Source organism: Canis aureus, chromosome 26 (assembly GCF_053574225.1).
Source record: "Canis aureus isolate CA01 chromosome 26, VMU_Caureus_v.1.0, whole genome shotgun sequence".
Classification (NCBI taxonomy): Eukaryota; Metazoa; Chordata; class Mammalia; order Carnivora; family Canidae; genus Canis; species Canis aureus.
This window is the reverse complement of record NC_135636.1, coordinates 47,714,649-47,738,819: the sequence shown is the minus strand read 5'-3', so window position 1 is coordinate 47,738,819 and position 24,171 is coordinate 47,714,649. Positions and strand designations below refer to the sequence as shown.

Genomic DNA, 24,171 nt, shown 5'->3' with positions numbered 1-24,171 from the left:
GCCAGGTCGGCAGTCGCGGCCCATTCACACACACTGGTGATAGAATTCGGTTTTTTTCTGAATCAGGTTCTGGCCATTGTTGAGTATGACCTAAAAAGCGAGATTCAGGGGGGAACGTGGATGCAGATAACCCTTAGGTTCCTGTCTTGTGGCCCCAGGGAGGCTGTCCGTCACCGTGGGGTGCCCTGCCCTCCCATGGCCACGGGCTGGGCACCAACTTGTCCAAGCCAGCTAGGTTCCCCGCTCTCGGACTCTGGGACGGAGCAATGCAAGAGAGAAATCGAACTCCAGTCCTGCCTTCCACGGCTCTGCTGGATGACACAGCCCCATGTCCTCACACCTGCTGTGGCTCCCATCTTGCTCCGAGGCTGCTTCTCCATCCCTGTGTAGGCTTCTCTGGGTGACCTGTTTACCTCCCCATACATTTCCAGTGGGTTCTGCATTACAGCGAATGTGAGACACTGGCTGAAATTACTGATTTCTCTTCCGTGGGACTTCTCACGAGTCTTGTTCCCGTTAAGGGGACTGGTGGATGTCAGTGTGTTACGGCACACCACGCTGCAGAATTACAGTTCTGCTGACCTCACAAACAAGGAGTGTCCGGGCCATACAGGAGAGATGAATAGGGATGACTGGTAACCGGAGATTCAGGGACCGAGGCCAATAGATGTGTGCCTGGCAAAGGGGGCATCTGCTCCTCGGCGCCAGCTGATGGCTTAATGTCTTATATCACGATGAGTTTGACTTGCTGAAATGACGACAGTTACATCCGAGCAAAGGAAGTGTCCAGAAGAATGGTGTTCATGGGTGGTTGCAAGCTTGGGCTTGCAGGTCGTCTGGTTGGATTTCAGTCCAGCCTTGACTGTGTCTTCACACACGGTGACCCCTGGTAACCCCAGGCAGACAGCCATGCCTTTCTGAGCCTCAGTTTTGGGGTCTGCACGATGGCACAGGTGATACTATTATCCACCACAGAGAGTTGTAGTAAGGACTCAGTGCTGACCTGATGCTGGTCAGGCATTTCAACCCGGAGCCTGACGCATGGTAAGTGCTCGATAAGTTCGAGCGGAGATGCCACTACATCTCACGCCTTTATGTGTGAGCAGAGAGGATTCACCATAATTCCCAGGAAAATTAGGTCACTCCAGATATGATGGAGAATGTCAGTGCCCTGGGGGAGGGGCTGGTTAGGTGTTGTTCATTGTACCCCAGTGTCTGGCACAATGTGGGGGCTCAAATATTTTAACTGATTATTGAAGGACTCCAAATATTGAAACTTTGAATGCTTATAAGTAAAACTGCACAAGATGTTACCTTGTTCTAGAATTCTACTACAACGAAGGTAAAAATTCACCGACCTATCCATCCATCCATCAATCCATCTGCCCACCCATCCATCCATTCATCCACCCACTCATCCACCCATTTACCTATCCATCCATCCATCCATCCATCCATCCATCCATCCATCCATCCATCCATCCATCAATCCTTCTATTCACCCATCGACCTACCCATCTACCTGCCAGTGACTCACCCACCTATTCCATTTGTCTACCCACCCAACCACCCATCCACCTACCCATCCACCTATCCATCCATCCATCCATCCATCCATCCATCCATCCATCCATCCTTCTATTCACCCATCCACCTACCCATCTACCTGCCAACGACCCACCCACCTATTCCATTCGTCTACCCACCCAACCACCCATCCACCTACCCATCCACCTGTCCATCCATCCATCCATCCATCCATCCATCCATCCATCCATCTACCTATTCACCTACCCACCCATCAATCCTCTTATCCACACACCCATCCATCCTTCTACCCATCTATCCACTTACCCATCTACCTGCCCAACCACCCACCCATCTATATCCATCTATCCATCTATCCATTCATTCACCCACCCATCCACCCATCTATCTACCCATCCACCTACCTGGGTATCTACCCACCCAACCACCCATCACATTCCCATCCATCTGTCCACCCATCCATCCATCCATCCATCCATCCATCCATCCATCCATCAATCCATCTGCCCACCCATCCATCCATTCATCCACCCACCCATCCACCCATTTACCTACCCATCCACCTATCCATCTACCCACCCAACCACCCATCCACCTGTCCATCCATCCATCCATCCATCCACCCACCTATCCACCCACCTACCCATCCATCTTCTCATCCACCCACCCATCCATCCATCCACCCACCCATCCACCCATGCATCTACTCATCTATCCATCTTCCATCCATTACAACATCAGTTGTAGTTTTACCCATTTTACTACTGCAAAATATGAGGAAGAGAGTATTAAAGAGTTATCTCTATTCATAAAAATGTGAAGTCTAGGAGTTTACCTCCTACTGCTTTTGAGCTTATGAAGAAGTTGCAGGTCATGGAAATGAAGATCATGTGCACTGGTGCTCAGTGACCTGAGCTCACGCCCCAACTCAGTAACTTCCTGGCTCAATGACCTGGGGCAATCATGGCTTTACCATGATCAATGGAGATGATAATATCACGAAACCATAGGGTTGTGAGGGTTGAATGAGATAATGTGTGTAGAATACTTGGGGCAGTACCTGGCAAATGGTGAGAGATCTAACAAATGTGGGCCTCCGTTCCCTGAGATGCCCAGCAACACAGAGGCTGTGAATTCTGGCCTTCCCGTACCCTGTCCATCGGTGTGCCCCCAACAAGTAGGAAGGTGAGTTTGCCTCGGAGCAGCTCTGTGTCCCCTCTATGTATCTCTTAATGCCACTTCTGTACCCCCTTTTCGCATCACAGCTCTTAGGAGGTCTTCAGGCCTGGATCTTGCTCTGATGCAGCCACTTTTGGGGGCCCAGGGGACCTCCTCCTGCCTCCCTTACTCTACATGCTCCTTCTCTCCAGCAGCAGCTGTCTGGTGACAGGGTGACCGAGCCACGCCCTGCTGACCTGGAGCCTGTGTCTCTCCTCCTCTCTTGCAGGGAGTCAGACCTGTTCCTGCTGGACAGCCGCACCCTCTGGGCCTCGGAGGAGGGCTGGCTGGTGTTCGACATCACAGCCACCAGCAACCACTGGGTGGTCAACCCACGACACAACCTGGGCCTGCAGCTCTGCGTGGAGACCTTGGACGGTAGGTCCCCGGCCGCCACCCCACTGATTCTGATGCAGTCTGTGCTCCTGGATTCACATAGGTGCTCAGCAAGCTCATGCTTGTTTCCATCAAAAGAGTGTCCCCCCCCGCCCCCCCCCCCCCCCCCCCCGCTGCCACCAGTACTCATTGTCCAGCATTTCGATCCCCAGCAAAAGTAGTACCTGCCCCCTTTGCAAGAGATGATTACACAGTTGGCCAAGGCCGGGTTGGGTGAAGCCTCGCTGTGCAGAGTGAGGTCCTGCACCAGCAGGGTTGGCATCCTCTCGGAAAGGCAGACTCTGCTGCATCCCAGGCCTGCTGCGTTACAACCAGCATTTTAACTGGAGCCCCAGGTGGTGCCTGAACGCATAACCATTTGAGATGCAATGACCCAGGTGCCCCAACTGGGAGACAGAGGACACCCTGAGTGTCCCGTGTGTGGCAGGATGTCTAACAGTATCCCTGGCCTCTACCCACCAGACGCCAGTAGCATCTCCCAAAAAAAAAACATCTCCAGATGTTACCAAATGTGCCCTGCAGAGCAAAACTGCCCCTGGTTAAGGACCACAGCATTGGATGAGGCCTGAAGCCCCTTCCAAGAGAGCCTGAATGTGGTTCTGCGTCCCAAATACCTGGAGAATCCAGTGTTCGCCTGCGTCGCCCTATGCCTTCCACTCACCCTCTGCCAGGCATCCACCGGCTCCCACGAGGGAGGACAGAGGATGAGCCAGAGCTAGGGTGGAGCCGCTTGCATCCGTTTCTTCCCCCAAAGTGTGTTTCTTATTAAGTGGGGGATGACTTTGGAGTGGGTAGCTTCTTCCTTACACCAGCGTTCAGAAAAAAAAAAAAAAAAAAAACACCCAAACTAAAAACACATTTATTTTTGAGTAGGTAAAACTTGCCAGTGGCTCAAAATGCAAGCTGCAGATGCGCACAAGAGTGTGGACTCTCCCCGGGGCTGCCTCTGCCGCTGCTCGCTTCCACCCCCAGAGGCAGCTGCTGTTTCCCGATCCGCTTATCTTTTCAGAGCTGCCCTCTGGGTGTTTAAACAACTGTATATAGAGTCTGCCTTCCTTTTTTTTTTTTCCTCCTCCTGTAAGTCGCAGCATAGTATATACGGTGTTGGCCGCCCTGCTTTTTTGTACCTGACAACTTACCTCAAGGGTCGGTCCTTTGCAGCCCTTGAAGAGCCGCCCTATTTGGTTAGAGGCCGCTGTGTTGTCGTGTCCCTGCGGGGTAAGCGTCTGCTGCTGGCTCGCTGTGTGACTTTGGGCAACTTTCCTACCCTTTCGGAGCCTCCTCATCTCCAACACACAGTTGCCATGGGGCGAGTTAACACAGAAGCTTAAAACTTCTGAATTTAAAAACACAGAGTTTTTAAGCTGCGGCCTCGCTAGTGTGCATATGCATCCCCCGGGCGGCTTGTTAAGGTGCAGATTCTGATTCCGCGGTCTGGGGGGCCTGGGGTCGGCAGAGGGTCGAGAAGCAGAGGCGGAGTGTGGCCCCTGATGCCGAGGACACACGCCCTAAACCGGGGCTGTTGCTTTTGGTATTAATGGTGTTGGTGGTGCTTCTACTGCCCCTGCTGCCCGCGCTGACCTCTCCAGGCCCCTGGGAAGGGCGGGGAGGTGTTTTCGGGTCCTCGGCTCTTACCTACGGGGCCCGCAGTGGAGCCTCAGGGCATACGTCGCTGTCCCCGTGAGTGTAGCTCCGGGCCGGATTCCCAAAAGGGCGCTGTCTGTGCGTCTGGGAGATGTTGTCAGTCCCCCCTCCTCGGGGCTCGTCCCATTCACGCCCCCACCAGTGTGCCCGGGGGCACCTGCTGGCCCTGCCTGGACGGTACCCGTGCCCGGACTTGTCCATCTTTGGTGACCAGGGAGACAACAAATGGGACCTTGTAGTTGGGCTTTGCTTTTCTGTCTGTGGTGGGAGGCCGGGCCCTTTCTTGGGTGCCCTCCCCGGAGCTAACCCTCCGTGCCATCCGCTCGTACCCTCTGCCCATTGCTCTGGCGGAGTGAGGGTCTTTTTCTTCTTTATATTCTAAGGATATCTGGCCCTTTGTGATTGGAGCTGCAAATATTCTGCCACTTTCTAGTTTTTTTTGTTTTTTTTGTTTTTACTACGGCTAATGCCAGGTTTTACCAAATGGATATGGACAGAGCAGCTACATTGTCTAACCTTTTGCTTTATCACTGGTGGGCTTTGCAGACTCTTCTTTCCTATCATCAGAGGCCACTGCTTTGGTCCGGAGCTGCCGCCTGGACTTGAGGCTTGCCTGAGGCCAGGTACCATGTGGGAGGTGCCGCAGAGTTTAGGACCATGCTTGTCTCGCTTCCAGGCTGTTCTTTCTACTGATGGAGCATTCAGCCTCTCTCCCCTCCTCTTTCCTCTTTCCATGACACCTAAAGGGGGAGGGAGATCCCAGAAATGCTAGAGTTTTCTGTTGTTCTGTATCGGGTTGGCAAACTATATGCCTGGTGGACCAAATTCAGCCTGCGTCCTGATTTACTGTGGCCTGGGAGCTGAAAATAGTCTTCACATTTTTAAATGGGTGAGAGATATCAAAAGAAGACGACTATCTCATGACGTACAGTTATATGACATTCACATTTTGGTGTCCATAAAGCTTTATTAGTACACAGCCACACTCATTTACACATTGTCTAGGCGTTGCTTTTATGCTGTCGCAGCAGAGTTAGGTAGTTGGGACAGAGACTTTGTGGTCCACGAAGTTGAAAATATTATTTTCAGATGATCATGGGCCAAATGTACTGTCCCTGTTGTATGCCAAAATCTCTCAAACTGTGTCCCATGAAGTGTCGATGGGTGTCCCAGGGGTAAAGGGAATAAGCATTCATGAGTTAAGTGTGAGAAAGTGTGAGAAAGAAAGTGTTAGGTTGGATAAACTAAGCAGGTTTCTCTACAGAACTTATCAGAACCTTTATTTTGTCAACGTCCATTGTGGATTTCCTGATGGGGAACATAGCATAGAGGAATTCTAAACTTATTCGGCAATAGAGTCACTCAACTCTTCTTTTTTACTTACAAGTTCCTGAGGAACATGTTGGAGATGAGGTAAAAAGGAGTCTCGGGTAGACCTGGCTCCTCTCTGGGGAGTGACCATTTCCCTGGACGTGTGGATCTTGTCTCGTTCTTCCAACCTGACCTTAACGGGTCCTATGCTTCTCTGAGCTGTCTGCCCTGCTGGCTTGGGGTGGCCTGAGTTTAGTTTTTCTCTTAAGTGACACCCAACCCGGTTCCCCTGGTGTCAGGCTTGGCATCATTGTTCTCCCCCAAAGTCTGGGGTTTTGTGCCCTCGTTTCCTCCAGCTTCTGCTTCCTCTGCCCCCAGAATGTAGGTGAGGCTTAGCGTTGAGATGGCACAGCCCGATGGTTAAAGCTTGGGCTCAGGAGGCTAGACTCACAGGTTCAAACCTCATCTCTACTGCTTCTACCCACATGATCCAGGGTGAGTCACCTAAATGTCCCTCATCTGGAAAGTAGGGTTAATAATAGTTTCCACCTTCCAGGGTGGTGGTGAAGGATCAGATGAGCTCATGGGTGAAGAGCTTAATTGTTCCACTCGGGCCAGCGACTGAGCCCAGAGTCAGTGCTTTACGCTGTGGTCTCTTGTCATGCCCACCCTGGGGGCCGCAAGGCAGGTGCTGCCAGTAAGATCCTCATGGTACAGCAGAGGAGACAGAGGTGTGTGGCTCCACATTCCGGGAGCCACCCGGGGATCCCCCTCATCTAGGGGGAGCATAGCCTTGCACATACGATGCTGCTCAGGGTCCGGCCAAGGATCGGAAGCTGTACCCCTGACTTGGGACCCGTCTCCTCCCCAGGGGCACCTGGAGCTGGGCAAGGCTGCCGCCGCCACCCAAGGATCTGGGTGTTCTGGCCGGGCACGGTGCATGCCGGAGCAGCAAGTTTGACCTGGTGGCCTGGGTCGGGGAAGGCCTACCCACTCGAGCCATCCGAAAGGCGCAAAGCGTACAATGGCTCAAGGGGTATGAATTTCAGGATCCTTTTGGGAATGAGACAAGCACATAAACCCAACGTTTCTGAAACCACAGGCTCCTGGCGATGCGTTGCTTTCCCTCCGACCCCGGTGTCCATCAGAAGCCCCCGGGTGGGGTGGCTGGGGGCCTGTTGAGTGGACTGACTCCTGGGCCCCCACCCCAGACCCACTGTTGCTGGGTCCCAGAGGACTGGGCCCAGGAACCTGCCTTTTCTCACAGGCTCCTTGAATAACTCAGGGCCTTGACCCAGGGCTGACAACGCCGGCAACGCCTTGCCCTGTGTTTTGGGGTAGCTGCTAATAAGATGATGCCCAGGCTGAGCGCCCCACCGTGCCCGTGGGTGCTGGGCTCCGTGTGCCAGTACACCGCGGCCGTGTGGCCTGTAGGAGCAGCCAGGTCCCTGCCTCCTGCGGCACCTGGGCAAGCTGAGTTCCGGGCGTGGCGCCCGTGCCCAGGCCCCAGGGCCCCCTCTGCGAGGTGACGGGGAGGGGCCCTGAGTCAGGTACAGCGTCTAATCCTCATCCAGACCCCGGCAGCATCTTGCAGCCACTAGATGGGTGGCTCCCAGAATATGGAGCATGTCCCCTCTCGGGGGCCTCTGTTTTCACACCCATACAATGGGCATGCTGACGACGGTTACGCTGCTGAGCTTGCTTCCGTCCTAGTGAGGCTCAGATGTCCCAGATCGTCTTTGAGAAGTTTGGTGTCTGGTGTGAGGCGAGCCTTCTGCTCCGCGGGTCTCCAGATACCTCCCGAGACCACCCAGGAGGCGAGCGTCTGTTCCCTCTGCAGCTGCGCCTTCCTGTCGGGGCCCCTGGGGAGACGCCGGGGCTTCTGCTCCACCAGCGCCGTGCGGGGGAGAAGCCCATAAACGCTCCGGGCACCTGTGGCTCATCGGGAGCCAGCCGGGGAGCATTGTCTCATCGGAGGACAGGACGCTGTGGGAAGGAGGGCTGGCGTCTGCTTGTCTTCTCCTTTGTACAGAAGAGAGGAGAGGCAGCCGCCCCTGAGCCATGCAGGCGGTGCTCCCTGCTGGGTGCCGGTGGGAGACAGAGGAGGCACCCTGAATGGTGGGGTGCAGACACGTTCTGGCTTCCCCGGAGTGGAGGGCTAGCCAGCTGGCAGGGGGGCTGTGGCCGCGGCCCAGGGTGCTGGCTTGGGGCTCCTGTGCACAATAGGGACAGGCCAGCGGCTCCCACCCGGACCCTAGAGCCAACGGCCCAGGCCCTGCTCATTGGGCAGTCGGTCCAGCCTCTCGATGCCTTGTCCCTTCTTCCGTTCTGCGGGTGCATAATGATTGGGAAGAAAAGTGAATTCCCGTGGAATGCTGAGCCCTGGGCCTGGCACCCCGTCTACGCTCACTCATGCTTCCTGTTACCCTCCTGGTTGCCGTCAGCGTGCTCTGTGCTCGCGGGGACCTGCCTGGGAAGCATAGCCATTAGCATCAACACGTTAGCAGATGAGGAAACCCAGGCCGAGAAGGAGGAGCCACATACCTGAAGTCGCCCGGTGCCCTGGGCAGACCTGGGCTTCACCGGGGGTTGTGACTCCAGCCCCCCAACCTCACTCTTCCCTGGAACGCCGTCCGAGGAGTGTGGTCAGCAGAGACCAGGCTTGGGGAGTGGTGTGTATTCTATGAGCCCCTGCTGGGTGCACGGCCGGGCCATCCGGACAGACAGCTCAGGACCCTACAGCACTCTGCTTCCTGCCTGGGAAGGAAGGGGTTTGAGAAAAAAACCCAGAAGACAGTGGGCTTCCTGCAGGGCTAACAGAAGTGGCCAGGGCTGCATTTGACTTTTGTGGGTTCCTCCCTCCGTTAAAAAAAAAAAAAGGAAAACCATGTTTTATGACCATGTTGGTATAAAGATGAACATAATCCTGGCTGGGTTAAAAATTAAAACATTTTCCACAACCCTCAAAAGTTTTCTTCGGATTTTAAGAGACAGTCAAACATTTTCATGGGCCCTTAAAAGTACCGCGGGCCTGGGCACTGTGCCTGCGGACAGGATGGCCCCGGGCCCTGCATCCCGGGCCGTGGAGCGTCGCCGGACTCTCCCCGCCCCACACCCGGTTGTTAGAACCAGCTTCCTACGGTGGAGAGCCTCTCCGCCTGTCCTGGAAACACGTTTCTTCGCTCAACAAACATGTGATCGAGCCAGGGATCGTTGCAGGCCCTGGGGCCCGGGTCTGCAGGGTTTTGCTGTCACAGCGCCCATATTCTCATAGGAAGGTGGACGGTGGCGGGACCATATGCTGCAGGTCAGGGGTGAGGCTGTGAAGACAAGTTCTGGGGTCCTCACAAGGGCTTCCAGCTGCTCCCCAGATCAACATTCATGGTTTTCCTGGCGTCTGTCACCTTCCGTCCCAAAGCTACGGGGAGATGAAGACACCGCTTTGGGTTGAAGACACTTTTGCCCTTGCAGATGTAGTCGTTTGTCCCCCAGACAAGGACTTCAGCATCTTGTCCTAGTTTATAGGGTCCCCCTCCTCCCTATCTCTCCAATCCAAGAGGACAAGCCGGCAGCCTCATTGGCCCACCTCACGCCTCCCTGCGTCGGGCTGCTGCTCGCAGACCAGGAGGGCCCCGTCTCCTCCCACCCACCCTGTGTCTGCTTCCTGAAGTCGGACGCGTGTGTTCTGGACGTCTGGGCGCAGAGGGAGCCTCGGGCTTCTCTCCTCGGGCGCGAGAGCACGTGTCCGTCTCTTGATCATCCCAGATGGGATTGAATGGGATTGCGAGGCATTTAAAGGATCGAGGGTGGATGCTGTGCCAGCGCGAGGCTGGGCTGCAGCGGCTGGGACGGGCCTGGGAGGTGAGCCACTCGCCCACGGCAGCTGGGGAGACTAAGCCCCGTAAAGCCGAGGTTGGCGAGGGATCCCGCCCACGGCGCAGCTGGCTCCAAGGTGCCTTCGCCTTTGCGATTGCTTCACATCCTGTTTGTCCAGAAGCCGAGCGAGAGAAAAGAGGAGGCCTTGATGATGACCCAGAGGCTGGGATGGGTCCTTGCAGGGCTGGGTGGGCCGCCGCGGCTGGGACAACACGGGGTGGCTGGGGCCAAGCAGATGCCCTGAGCGTTAACTCCATTGTCACTTGTCACTTGAGCCTTGCAGCATCGAGACAGGTGGCTGCAATGTATGTGTTTTGCACACTCAGCAAAGTGCATTCTTGTGCTGTGGGCCTCCACGGGGCCTGGAAAATAAACAAGCCCCAAGAAACAGAAATGTCGCCTTCCCTGATTGGGCTGTGCTCTCCTCTCCTGAGGGGCCCCATCTGGGCTCCATGCCTGTTCCTGGGGAGCCCCCTGGGCTGGGCGTGCCGATTCTGCTCACTGCGCTCCAGGGCCCGCCAGCGGTGGCCTGAGGCACCGGCTCGCCCTCCGCCCCCAGTCCCCAGCCACACCGCGGGCCGCTCACCTCTTGGAAGACCTTCCTCCTCACGCCTCGGGGAGTCCCTCCCTGGAGGCTCTGTAGGTCGGCCACATCCATGCCCCGGGAACCTTTCCCTTCCTGTGTTTCAATCCACCTGGACTCAGCGATGGTTTAGTGGTTATGTCCATAGCTCCGAGCCAGCCTCCCCATCTGTAAGTGTGGAGTCAGGAGCAGCCACACATGGAATGGCCTCAGTGCAGCCTGGCTCGGAGCAAACGCTCAGTAACGGTCACTTCTCATCTTTATCGTGAGCCAGCAGTGGCTAGAACCCACTCTGCCAGCAATACTTTCATCGGCAAATGATAGACAATAAAAGCGTCTTATCTCGGGGCGATTATGGTTTCCTTTACAGGTGTGGAGGTATGTGGGTCTGGGGTCGGTTAGGGCAGAGGTCAGCACACTTCCCTGTAAAGTGTCAGCAGGCGTTCTAGGCTTGGTGGGTCAGGCTTCTCTCGCACAGCTCCTCAGCTGTGGCATTAGAGCGTGAAAGCAGGTGGTAAACGTGTGCACAAGTGTGCAAGGTGGCGTTCCAGTAAAACTTTATTTGCAAAAACAGAATGGATTTGGCCTGCAGGGTGTCACCTGCCAATCCCTGGGTTACAGAATCAACAAGTCAAGATTTTTTTTTTCCCTCCTGGCCTCCCATTGTGTCCTGGGACTCATCACATCACGTTTGGCAAGATGCTGGCCTCCACATCCCCAAGCATGGAAGAAGGAAGCAGGGGGGCTAGATCAAGGCTCTTCTTTCCATCCGCCAGCCCTTTTGGGGGAGGAGGACATCTCTGAGAAGCCTGCAGCGCCCATCCTAGAAGGAGCTGCGGGGGGACTGGGAAGGGTCTGTTTGTAGCCTCCTTGTGTGGAGGAGGGCCAGGGACAAAGGGGCTTGGCATGGTGCGTGCATCCACAACCAGCCAGTTCTGCCTCCCTGAGCACTGCAAGGGTTGGGCATTCTCCTCTCAGCTCCGGAGTGGAGCAGAGTCTTGCTCAGACAGCTTTGCCGGCCTCTACAGACAGTAGGTGTGGTGATTTGGGAACAGGCAGGCACGTGGAGTGTGCAAAGGCTGTGGAAATAAGCAGCACGAAGGATTTCACTTCCGCTTTCCATCACAGCAAGGGAAACACAAGTTCACGCAAAACCTGGTGGTCACTGTGCCTCATGTTCATGACCGTCCAAACTAGAAGCAACCTAGGTGTCCTCCACCAGCTGAATGGATCAATGAGCCAGGTCAGATCACACTGCAGACTACTACTCAGTGACTGGATCAAATCCGTAGTACAGAAGGGTAGTCAGCAACCAGAAAGTGGGCCGCTGGAACCTGCGACCCCAGAGGCGAATCTCAGAGACATCCAGGTTGAAGTAAGCTGAAGCGGAAGACAGTGGGAGTCCACATACATGAGATATTGAGAAAATGCAAAGCTATGGGGGTGAGAACGGATCAGTAGTTGCCAGAGGCCGGGAGTGGACCAAGAGCAGGTCTACAAGGTAGAGTTTCTCTACCCTGGCACTGTTGAACCGCTGGGGCTGCCTCATTCCCTGTTGGGTCATCCTGAGCATCGTAGGATGATTAGCACCATCCCTGGCCTCTACTCGCTAGATGGAGATGCCCCTCCCTCGAGTTGTAAATCTCCCAAAAATGTCTCCGGACATCAACACGTGTCCCTGGGAAGCAGAGGCATCTCCGGTTTCGATGCATGGAGGTAACAGGCGGCTCAAAGGAGTTCTGGGGGTGCTGGAGCCGTTCTGCATCTTGGTGGAGGTGGTGATCACATCAGTCTATATATTCGTGAAGACTCACATCTGTATACACATCTGTATATGCTCGTTTAAAAATTAAAATAAAATTAAAAAAAAAAAAAACAGAGGTAAAATCTATCCCTCCAAGAGGCCCACCGTGTGTTCTACTAAAGAAGAAGAAACCAGTGAAGCCATCGCCCTGGGCCCCCTGACCTGCCTCCTGGGTGGACCAGATGCCCGGACCATCACGTTTTGCTGCAGCCAGCAGGGGGATCAGTGCTGATGATCCATCCGGAAGACCTTTCTCTCCTGGCTTGAGGAGCACCTCTTGGCAGGTTAAAATACAGGACCCCCAGTGAGGTTTGAATTTCAGGTAAACAACAAGTAATTACTTAGTGTACGTATGCCCCACACGCTGCCAACATTATTCATTGCTCTGAGACTCCGATAACCAGGCATCCTGTATTTTTACTTGCAAAGTCTGGCAACCCTGTTCTTGGGCAAATCTTCAGGTGAGGTTTTTGGTTTTGGTTGTTTTTCACCTATTAACTCTTAGCTTAGACTGTAGATCTTTCCCAACTTCCCTGAAGATACAGAAGTTACGATTAAAGTATTACGTTTCGTGTTCCTCCTTGCCATGATCTGTTAGCTTCTCCTACCTCGAGCCCTCTGCCAAATGCGTGTGGCCTGGCTCCCTATTCGGTGATACTCGTCCCGGACGTTTAGATACAAACTCTCGACACAGATACTTGCCCTTGCACGTGCTAAGTAAAGCCAATATCCTGTGATGCCATAAAATGAGATGCAATTCTTCTCCCAGACAACCCACATGTCTTCTCCTTCACTAAAACCCTTCTCGGCCCTTTTTGGGGGTATTAAAGCAAAAATAAACCATACACATGTACATACTTGCATGTATTGGCGTAGGCTTTAAATGTCTTTTCTCCCTGATGTGACGTCGCTCTGTCTTGTTCTGTGCTTCCTTCCCGGGGCCTGGCGGGGCCTGGGCCTGTATCGTTCTGGTTGTGACCTTCAGGGTACAGAGTGGTCCTGGGCCCTGGCCTATGCACCATGAATATTTTGTAAAGAGATGAATGAATTATTTAGGTGTCTGGTCCGTTCGTTGTCTTGATAAAAATGCCACATTGTCTCTAGCGTTTTGCATTGAAAACCTTGACTGCAAGGACTTTCCTTCGTGGGTCCGTCCAGGACAGGTGCTCGCTTTAGGGGAGGGTATGTGTAGAGCCCTGGCTCTCCACCTGGGACACATGGCCTCCCAGGGGACACTAAGCAGTGCGTGGAGACAGTTTTGGTCGTCAGAACTTGCAGAGAGGGTGCTCCGGGGACCCCTCTGCACATCCTCTAGTGCCCCTGAGGCCCGAGTGCCCGGTGCTGGGGACGAGCCACTGTGTCGCCACTGTCTGTTTGGTGAAGGTGCTTTGGCCAGTCTTAGAGCCCTGTCCTGTGCTGGGGTGGTGGGTGGAGGCGGCCACCCTGCCCTGAATCCCTGGGCTGTGGGAGGGCGGCAAAATATGTGCAGGACCCAGAGAGGCTGCCCAAAGTGCGGGGCTCTGGGGGAGAGTGTGGTGAGAGGGACCTCGTTTGCCTCACACGCCAGGCCACGTGGGCCTCTCAGCCTGGAATCTGGCCCTGTTCCTCTCTGCAGACCCTCTGAGGCTGCCGCCATACCTAGAATGTGATCCAGAGTCCCCATGAAGGCCCCCAGGGACCCAGCCTTATCACCCCCCCTTTCTGGTCCCCCCTGCCCCATTCTTCCAACACGCTGCATGTGTTCCTATCTCCTGGTCTTGGCATCTGCCCTTCCTCCGTGGGGGACCTTCCTCCCCGGGACTCCTGTGGCTAGGAAGCCTTCCCTGACCAGTCTCTCTTGTCCCTGCCCCCGCCCCGGCCCTTGTTGCTTCGTGGCCATCACCACCATCAGACACGATACTCCGCATCCCCGAGCCCATCTCCTTCCCTGGGGGCCCTTGGGGGGCCGCCCTGGCTCACTGCTGCACCTGTACCTGGCTCCGAGCCCAGCACACGGTAGGTGTCCATCGGTAGTCACCAAATGAACCAATGGATTGGTAACAGGGTGGTCACTCAAGCCTGGGACACATGACCTAAATGTCCGTTGGTGGGAGAGGATGAGGTAAAGGCCATTCCAGATGCAAGGCTCCTCTGTGGCCATGAGGGATGAGGTCAGTGTGTTTCCCTGATGTGGAAAGACGTCCACAGTGTGTTGCGTAAAGGCCGGGTTTATATGAGACAGCGGTCACAGTGCAGTCCCAGTTACGAGGAACTGCGCACACGTGCGTGCAGCTTAGACTAAACAGTTACGGGGGTTTGTTCATCTCGGTGGTTGGGGCAAGAAACGAGCTTCAGGACTGGTTTGATCCAGTGGCTCAGCGATGTCACCAGCGATGCCGTGTCTGTCTCTGCTCTTCCTTCCATTTGAAGGAATCAGCCCCATTTGAAAATGTAACCCTCTCGTGGTCTCCAGTTGGTGGCCATTTCTGGGGCTCCGTCCACTCCTCCTCCCTCCGTCTTGTCCAGGGAGAGAGAAGGTTGCTTTTGAAGGCTGAACGTCCGGGGAACCTCTTCCATTCATTGGCTGCATTGGGTCACGTGCCTGTCCAGCCAGTCACTGCAGCTGGAGGGTTAGTTCTTGTCCGTTAGACCCTGTGGCCAGAGTGGGGTCCCCTAAGGCACAGAGGCCACAATGAAAATTGAGCTAGGTGCCAGGGAACGGGGGCACGGGTGAGACACGTGGCATCATCCCCATTTTACAGATGAGGCCGTGGAGGCCCCAGCATCCAACTTGACCTCTGCTGGCCCACACTGGGTGGGCAGCGGCAGATGTGAGTTTAAATTCCCTGAAGTTCTTTTCCTTTCCCCCCACTCCGTCCTCCCATCGTCACCCAAGGCTGTGGGTCCCTGGGTCCCTGGACCCGGCTGCGCGAGCAGCTGCGAGAGCCGGCCCGACCCCCGCCTGCCGGGCTGCACGGAGCCCTCGCAGCACGTGACTTTACTGTATCTGGAACAGCATCAGGTTTTCAGGCCAGGCATTTTTATTTTGCCCTAAAAGCCTTCCAGGTGGGGGTGGGGGCAAGATACAATTCCTAGGGGCTCAGCTTTAATGGCTTCTTTTATAGAATCGTTCGAATTATAAATGCATGAACTCGAGGAAACCCTTGCTGAAGAATGCAGGCAAGCCGAGAACGTTCAAGGGGGTGAAGGTGAAACCGTGGTGGATGGAGGAAGTTTGCGCTCTTAAACATTAGCTGTTAAAAAACCAAAGCGAACCCCGTGGTGCCGATGAGGTCCCGGGAGGCTGGGTTTCCTGACCTGGGCCTGTCGGGGCCTGGGGGGGTGGGGCGGGGGGCTCCAGGTGAAGTTGATTCCAGATGTGGACGGGCGGCCCGGGGCCTCCCAGAGCACCGTGTTCGTTGGCCTCTGACCCCCTCACCTCACTTGGGGTCGCGCCTCCGTGTCACAGTGATGCGGCCTGGGTTCAAATTCCGCTCTGTCCTCCCTTCGGAGCTGGGCGTCCGTGGGCAGCCTGTTGGGCGTCTCTGAGCTGCGCTCTCGTGAGTGAGACAGGCTTCCTTTGCCCTGTCTCTTGCTTCATCTTTCTTCGGAATTCTCATCACCACGCGCGTGACGTTAACTGCATGTTGGCCGCGGACCCGAGCGGCCGGGCTGTCCTCGGCTCCCGTCCCGCCCCCCAGCCGCGGAGCACAGGACGCGGGGCTGGCTGCGTCTGCTTCCTCCTCGCTGCCGTCTCTAGGGCCCCACATCCGCCGGGGGTCCTCCTTCCTCCTCCCCAAGCACCTTCCCGATCTTCCCAGGTCCTCCCTAACTGGGCTCCCCGGTGCAACCCCTGACCTCTCAGCGGACGGGGGATCCGGGGTGCCCGGGCTCAGCCCTCGCGCGGCTCGTCCAGCTACACGCTGTCCCCAGTGAGCTCCTCCGGGGGACCCCGCCCGCTGCCCCGAGCCGCGTTTATCCGGCGCTTCCGACGTGCAGAGCTCTGCTCTGAGAAGCGTCTGTGTGTTGAGTGGCAGAGGCAGGACTTGAACCTGAGAAGGCGGGCGCCAGGCCAGAGCACGTCTGGTGCCAGGGCCGTCTCCCTCTGGATCCAGGGCCGCACCCAGGCTGCCCACCTGCCAGCTTCCCTCGGGACAGGTGGACGTGGCAAACAGCGGCCGCTAAACCACCCTGCGTTCTGTCTTCCGCCCTTCCCTCCCCGGCTCATTCTCTCCACCCTGCCCCTACCCCTGCCTCAGTTTCCCCACCTGTCTTCTTCCAGGTGCTCAGGCCCAGAGCGTGAAGGTCAGGTGTGACTCTGCATCTCCTCACACCCTCTCTGTCCAGCCCCTTAGCAAATTCGGCCAGCATTTTTTCTCTCAAAGTAGGTCCGGGGCCTGCTGCCTCCCAGCCTGGGATGTACCTGTACCCAGGTCTGTAGCGTGACCGCCAGGTGCAGCTGGGCCCGTCCCTCTACACTTTCTTCTGCAGCTTCCTATGAATCTGTAATTCTCTCAAAACAAACATTCGACATAAATTCCTAGGATGGGGCAGCCCGGGTGGCTCAGCGGTTTAGCACCTGCCTTCAGCCTGGGGTGTGATCCTGGGGTCCTGGGATCGAGTCCTGCGTTGGGCTCCCTGCATGGAGCTTGCTTCTCCCTCTGCCTGTGCCTCTGCTCCTCTCTCTCTCTCAATCTCTCTCTCTCTCTCTCTGTTTCTCTCATGAATAAATAAATAACATCTTAAAAAAAAAAATTTCCTAGGATGCATTTGAAAAACGTAGCACCGAGGATCTGTCTCCGGCCAGCCGCACTCCCCGCCACCTGGGGCCAGCCCTGTTCCTCTCCCGGGATGCCCACTGGCCTCCCCCGGCCCTGGGGCACCTGGGGTGCTCCGTCACTGTCCGCCCGGGACGCCCGCTGCTCAGCAGCTCACCCCACCGTTTGCCACTTCAGGCAGCCGTCTCAGTGCCCCCCCAGGGCAGCTACAAAGGCCCCCCCCGGGAGGCTCACAGCAGCAGGCCTCCATCCTCCCCGAGGACTGGAGAAGTCCCAGGGCTCTACCCCTTCTGAAAGCTCGAGGAATGAGTCCTTCCTTGCCTCTCCCAGCCCCACTGGAGTTTGGCGTCCGTTGGCCCCCTCGGTGTGTATCGGTGTGCATGCGTGTGGGCGGCTTCTTCTAAGGACACTGGTCATTGGGTTGGTGCCACCACCACCCCCCAAGTCCTGTATGACCTTCTCGTAGCTAATTATATCTACAAAGGGGCTCTTTTCAAATAACATCACGTCCTGAGGTTCTGGGGGGACATTGATTTGCGTGTGACACTTCGACTCCATAAACAGAATAAAGCAGAGCGCGTGCTGTTGCCCACAGGACCGTCTGTTATCTGTGCTCCCCGAGGTCCCCCATGATTTGTCCCATGGAGCCCTCCTCCTTCCCCGCTTCCCCCCAGCCTGTGCTCCAACCAGGCGGCCGGTCTCTCCGCTGCTGCTTCAACATCCCCACCTCCCACCCCTCGCAAGCGGGTCTCCCCCACTTCTTGAAATTGGGTGGATCGCATGACCTGCTTTGGCCAATGGGTTGTAGGTGGAACTTCCAGCCCGAGTCCTGCAGACCTCAGCCGGCCCCCTCTCCCCCCTGCTTCTCTCCCTGCACACCTGTCACCAGGGTGGCCCACCTGCCCTGGCTGCACGCACGCCCCGGGGGACAGGAGCTTTTCTCCGTGGGTCCCCCTGCTGTGCTCCGAGCTCCTGAACAACCTGGCCCAGGGTAGATGCCGAAGCAGGCCTCGCTGGCGGGAGCGCGGCAGATGCAGGGGTGAACCACGAGCTCGTGTCCCCGCAGCCCCTCCTGCTAACCGCTTCTCCCGTAATCCATCTGTGCGTTTGGCTGCTTCCGGTCTAGGGCAGAGCATCAACCCCAAGTTGGCGGGCCTGATCGGGCGGCACGGGCCCCAGAACAAGCAGCCCTTCATGGTGGCCTTCTTCAAGGCCACAGAAGTCCACCTCCGCAGCACGCGCTCCACGGGCGCCAAGCAGCGCAGCCAGAACCGCTCCAAGACGCCCAAGAACCAGGAAGCCCTGCGGGTGGCCAACGTCGCAGGTATGTGCAGGGCGGGGTGGGGGCTGATGTGCGGACCCTGGGGACCCCACGGGCCCCAGCAGGACCCCCATAGGGCTGTGACTCCGCTCGGCCAATGATCCCCCAGCTGACACGGCAGGAAGCCAACCCCACAAAATCCCATCCTGCGCCGAGCTCACCGCCTTCACCGTATAAAAGTAGAAAGTTCAGTGAGAAGTGCGCGTAGCAAAGCATCAGTATGACAAGATGCCAGTTGTGTGAATTCCCAGGTAGACGAATTGATGGCCACAAATACCTGAAAGAAAGCTCGAAAGGCGTGGAGCGGAACACGGCACCGCCGTCCCCAGGGAGGCTGCTCTTGGGAGTGAAGAGGAGGAGACATGAGGGGAGTTTGCTTGCTGTGTTTTTCATTTTTGTTCTTAGAGTGAAAAATATTTTAGTACTTGTTAAATATGAGGGAGTGGTGTTGGGGTTTTTTTGTGTATTATTTCGGATACTTTTAGGTTTGTCTGAAATGTCTTGTTACTATAGGTAAAAAAAAAGCACTAGACTTTTTGGTATATTTTGTGGGGATACTTTTAGGTTCGTCACCATGTTGCATTATTATAAGTAAAAACAAATTAAAAATAAAGGTAGAATTTATATAGCAAGCAATTCTAAGATTAATAGAAAATGTTTATTGGTACATTCCTCCAAGGAAACTTCCAGGGATTGAGACGTTTAGGTACTTGTAGGGTGCATGGTACTCTGTGGTTCTTGAGGCTCGGAGGAGGGTGGCCTCCCCAAAAATGAGGCTCAGAGAGCGTAGGTAACTTTTCCAAGTCAGCAAAGCAAGTAGGTGGCAGTCCTGGGATTAGAGCCCTTTTGGTTTTGCCAGGAGGCACCTGCCTATACTTGGTGGGCTCTGGCGTCCCCAGCGATCCTGTTAAATGTCTTCTGACAATTCACCAGGCATTTGCAGAGCCCCGCTTGGGCCCACCTTTGTGCCAGCATCGGGGGTTGACTGGGACATGGTCCTCTTAACCTCCAGGCTGACCAGGCCTCTGGTGTTGGCATCTGGTGGCCTGGGGAGGCTGGGATGAGTTTGGGGACTGGGCTGGCCCGGACCAGCCTCTAGCACTGTGGACACCTGAGGCCTCCATGCCCACACCCTGGCTTGTGCCATGTTCTCCAGCACATTGAGTGCTGCCTCTGCAAAGATGCACTTCGATTCTACCCCAGAACAAAAAGAAAGTTGCAAACAAATGAACTTCACCAGCAAACCAATTTCCCAGTGGACTGCAGAAATGACCACCCAGATGCTAGGAGCTCGGCAGCTGAAAGCCCACCTGCCCTGTCCCCTCACATTGACCGGCTGTGCTGCTCTCTGAGGGGTGAGCCCTCAGGTCCCCAGGTGTCCTTGTCTTAGTCCCTGGAACTGGTGACTACATGGCAAAGGGGACCAAGGGTTCCAACAGAATGAGGGTTGCTATCATCTGACCTGAAAATAGTGTCGGTCTGGATGGCCCAGGGGGGCCCACATCACACTGTAATCACAGGGGTCCTCAAGGGGGGAGAAGCCCTCTTTACTGGGGTCGGACAGGTGGGAGTCCAGAGGCAGGCAGAGAGGGGAGATGTCGCCGGCTTTGAAGGTGGAGGCGGGGTACAGGGCACAAGCTGAGAACAAGGTACAGGGCACAAGTGGAGAACGCGGGTGACTTTTAGAAGCTGGAAGGGACAAGGAAATGGATTTCCCTCGGAGCCTCCAGCAGGGACACGGCCCCACTGACGCCGTGAATTTAGCCTGCGTCAGACTTTGGAACTACAGAGCTAGAAGATTATAACTTGGTGGTGTTTCCAGCCGCCGTGCTTGTGCTAATCCGCTGAAGCAGCCCTAGGAAGCCTGTCCACACGTTTGCCGAGGGCTTTACTCGGCCTGCCCACGCGCGTCTCCGGGCCCTGGGTGGGCGGCGAGGCCAGGGAGGGTCTGCAGCAGGAAGGAGCCCGCTGGCTCAGCTCTTCGGCCCTGCCGGCTCCTAGGCCCGGGGTTGGCCCGGAGAGGCTCACGGGCAGGTGCACGGCGGTGGTTAGAAACCTGGTGTCCAGGTGGCCGAGCAGCCCCCACCCCCAGATGAACCTTCTAACCAGCGTCCTTGGCTTCGTGTAGCCAGTTTTTACATTTTTGTTCTTTTTTTTTTTTTTTTTTGGAAGGAGAAGAAAGGAATGCTTGCTGTGGTTAGTGAAGATTTCAGAGCAGGGTTCCCTGGCCCCAGGGGCCCCTGGATGGATTTCTGTGGCCCTGAAGCTCACGTGCAGGGGTTTTGGTGGGATCCTGTACTGGCAAGTGGACCCATTCTTTTTTTAGGCTTTTTGAAAGGGTCTGAAATGCTCCCTAATAAAAATCCAACTGAATCCCTTAACTTGCATTGGAAACCCTTTCTGGGCTGACTCTAGGGGCTGGGATCCGATGGAGAGAGCCCAGCCATGGTCCGCCCTCGAGGCCTAGGCCGGGTGGGGGTGGCTGCCACTCACAGACACACTTACTAACAGGCCTGAGAGTCAGGGGATGGTGACTAGGAAGTGACACGTGACACATCACAGGGGAGATGCCCCGCCAAGAGCTCTGGGACCAGCAGATGCCCCTGAGGCCCGGCTGGGTCCAGGGAGTGAGACCCACAGGCACAGAAGACTAGGGCAGGAGGCAGCGGGGCTCCTTCGAGGGGAGAGAGAGGCCATGGTGTCTGGGACAAGGGGAGGGTGGGGCCGGCAAGGTGAGCAAGATCAGGAGTCCTCGGAGAGTCGTGCCTTGAGTTTGAACTTCAACCAAAACAAATTTGGAAGCCTTTGCAGTTCTAAGCTATGGTGCGGGGGCAGGGGTGATCGGATGATCGTGGGGCTGCCCTGAGAATGGTGGGGAGCAGGGTGGGGTCCTGAGGAAGGGTCAGAGGAGGGAGACTTGTTAAATGGCTTTCCTTATCAGCCAGGCAGAAAATGCTGGAAGATTCCATGCCAGCAGACTCCAGGGTCTTGGAGGTCTATCAGGTATACCTCAGGAGTGAAGGAAGAGGGACCAGGCCTCAAAATCTTAGAAGTCCACACCCGATTTCCCCCGCTGCATCCTCGCCAAACGCTCCATTTACATAACCCCCAGGATGAGGCTCTCACTACCTCACGTGGCAGCCGTTATGGCTTGTCTGGAATCTGCCTCCCCTCCTGGGACTTTCTACTTCCCAGCCCTTTATGCAGTTTATCTAAACCGTTCCTGGAAATTTAATTTTAAAAAATACCAAGGCCTGAGCCGCACCCCAGGCTTGGTAAAGCAGAATATCTGAACGTGCATGTACACACACATACACACCCTCCCGAAGGGCTTTACCTCATGTGAAGATGGCTGGGGATCCTGCTGCAGGGCCACACGAGCTGAATCCTCTTTCATGTGGCAGCCCTTTATGTGCTGGAGGGACACACGCTCCGGCCTGCCGTCTGCTGCAAAACTCTCTTCCCTGCAGGCCCAGAGCTTTCAGCTCCTCCTAGGTAGTGTGGCTTGGGGTTGAAAGACCGGGTCCCACTTACTTCTCCTCACCCACATTTGCACCCAACCCCCTGGTAATTAGGTGTCTTCCCCAGATGATCTGTGGGGGTTGTAACTTGTGAGCTGCTCAGGCAGGGGCTGGTGGAGGCAGATGGAGCGGCTGGGTGGGTTTCGGGGGCCAGGCCAGAGCGACAGGGGAGCTGTCTGCTTCTCGAGCATCTCTTCTTCCTTGTTGTGGTCTTTCTGCTAATACGAGGCCACTGTGAAACAGGACTTCTGACCCCTTTCTCCCGGAGCAGCCCCGTGATCTAAGGAGGCCCAGAGGTGCTGTGCACAGGTCTGGGTCTCTGGTGGCAGGGCCTGTGTCCAGCCCCCACTTACACCCCCAGCCGGCCTCGCAAGCTGCTCACAGACTTGGGTTTCAACATTAAGCCAATTATCATTGCTTTGCTTCAAGATGGGGTTGGGAAACGTGGCACTCAGGCCGATACTTGCCCTCCCTCTGCTCATGGTAGACATCACTAATCAATGGTGGCATCTTCTTCTCACCGAGCCTCCACAGCTTCGGATCCTTTTTTTACTCAGGACCTTAAGCAGCCAGCGATGTTGGCACTTGATGCGAAGCTTCTTTGCCACGTGCCTGTCCCAAACTAATGTGCTCGATCCTGTCTTGTTGAGGCTGCTCCACACATCACTGGGCCGAGGGGTGCTCCTCGTCCCTCCCCTCTACCTTCCACCTCCCTGCAGTGAAGGGGAGAAGGAGGCCTGCACATTGACATTGCTACCTGTGGCCGTGGGCCTTGCCTCAGCAACAGGGACCATCTTTGGACTTCCACTCGGTGCGTTACGGACAGTATTGCAAACGGTCCGGTAGATTGCTTGGGCTCTTCTCTGATGGCTCCCTTGACCTTCACATATCAATGACCACCTGGCCCTCTGGAGGCCCAGCTACCTCTGTAGCTGGTTCCCTTTCTCAGCCCTTGGGCTGCCAGGCCCAGAGGTAGGGAAGGGGGACCCCAGATTCCCCATTGCTGCTTTGTCCTCCCAATCCCCCCGCAACCCCCCAGCAAGGTAGACCTCCTGCCCCCTCCACTCTGCCCACTGCTGAGCCCCGCTCATGCCTTCTCATTCCTGGAAGGCTCTAGTGCCTGACTCTCTGTCCCTCTGTTAGCAGCCACTGCTGTCTGGGTTCTTGCTGGTCTTCTCAGTCATGAAGGGCACCCTTCTCTCCCTACTTCTATGTCTTCATCCTGGAATGTTCCTCCTTTGGATGACTCTCTGGCTAGCTCTTATTTCCTTTTGGTTCTTACACAAACATCACTTTCTCAGAAGAGCCTTCTGTTGGCATCCTCCATCCCACGGCCTCCTCTCCTACCTTATTGCTCTCCATCTCCACGGGAAAGAGTTTACATTTACTCACTGACTTACTGACTGCCTCTGTTCATACCTGCATCTCTAATACCTACAACAGTGTCTGCAAACCAACAGACACTCAGTAACAGTTTGTATGAATGCATGACGGATGGATGCATGGATGGATGCCAGGATGGATGCATGGATGCATGGATGCATGGATGCTTGGATGGATGGATGGATGGATGGATGGATGCGTGGATGCGTGGATGCGTGGATGGATGGTGCACCAGGCCCCCAGGGGATGAGACTGTGCCCACCCCGCCCTCACTGAGGTCACCTCAGGAGTTCTGAGTGTCCCCAAGGGCCAGGATCCCTCCTATAAAGACACACACAATTCTGTCCTAATCAATTTTTCTCATTTTTCTCATTGGTTGCAAATCTTTAAAAATTGCTTTCCTGCACAATAGATGTAAAACTATGTATAAAATCGGGGATATTCACAGAGGCTGATAGAGGTGGAAGCTGCATTGAACCCCCTGTTTGAGCTGCAAACAGGTGCTCATCTTGGGCCTACACATCTCTGATCGCTGTGCCCTCTGCTGCCCTCCTTCCCTGTCTTCTTCTCCTCCACCCCGTTCTTCTTTCTGTTTCTCCTTCCCACTCTTCCCATTTCTGATTTGTACCTAGCCTTGGGGTAGCCTGGGGGCTGTACCTCCAGGGCTTCTAGGACAGCATAATGTCCAGCAGGCCTCAGAGGAAGCTTCCTGACTTGTGTATGGTCACCACACCACCACTCTCACACCCATTTCATGGATGGGGAAGTTGAGGTCTGGGGAAAGGAATTCAGTAATACCGTTTTTAATC

General features: G+C 55.6%; 1 protein-coding gene across 2 annotated transcripts in view; it reads left to right on the top strand.

The window, feature by feature from the left end:
* BMP7 (bone morphogenetic protein 7) overlaps positions 1-24,171 on the top strand; it is a 92,004-nt gene that overhangs the window by 58,286 nt on the left and 9,547 nt on the right. The window contains exons 3-5 of one of the 2 annotated variants that reach the window (XM_077873660.1): positions 2,996-3,144; positions 18,264-18,461; positions 18,710-19,044. In XM_077873660.1, the coding sequence (XP_077729786.1) occupies positions 2,996-3,144; positions 18,264-18,461; positions 18,710-18,975 (613 nt within the window). In that variant the 3' untranslated portion in view covers positions 18,976-19,044. Of the gene's footprint in view, positions 1-2,995; positions 3,145-18,263; positions 18,462-18,709; positions 19,045-24,171 lie in introns of those variants that run through there. The other variant, XM_077873659.1, reaches the window with a different exon arrangement.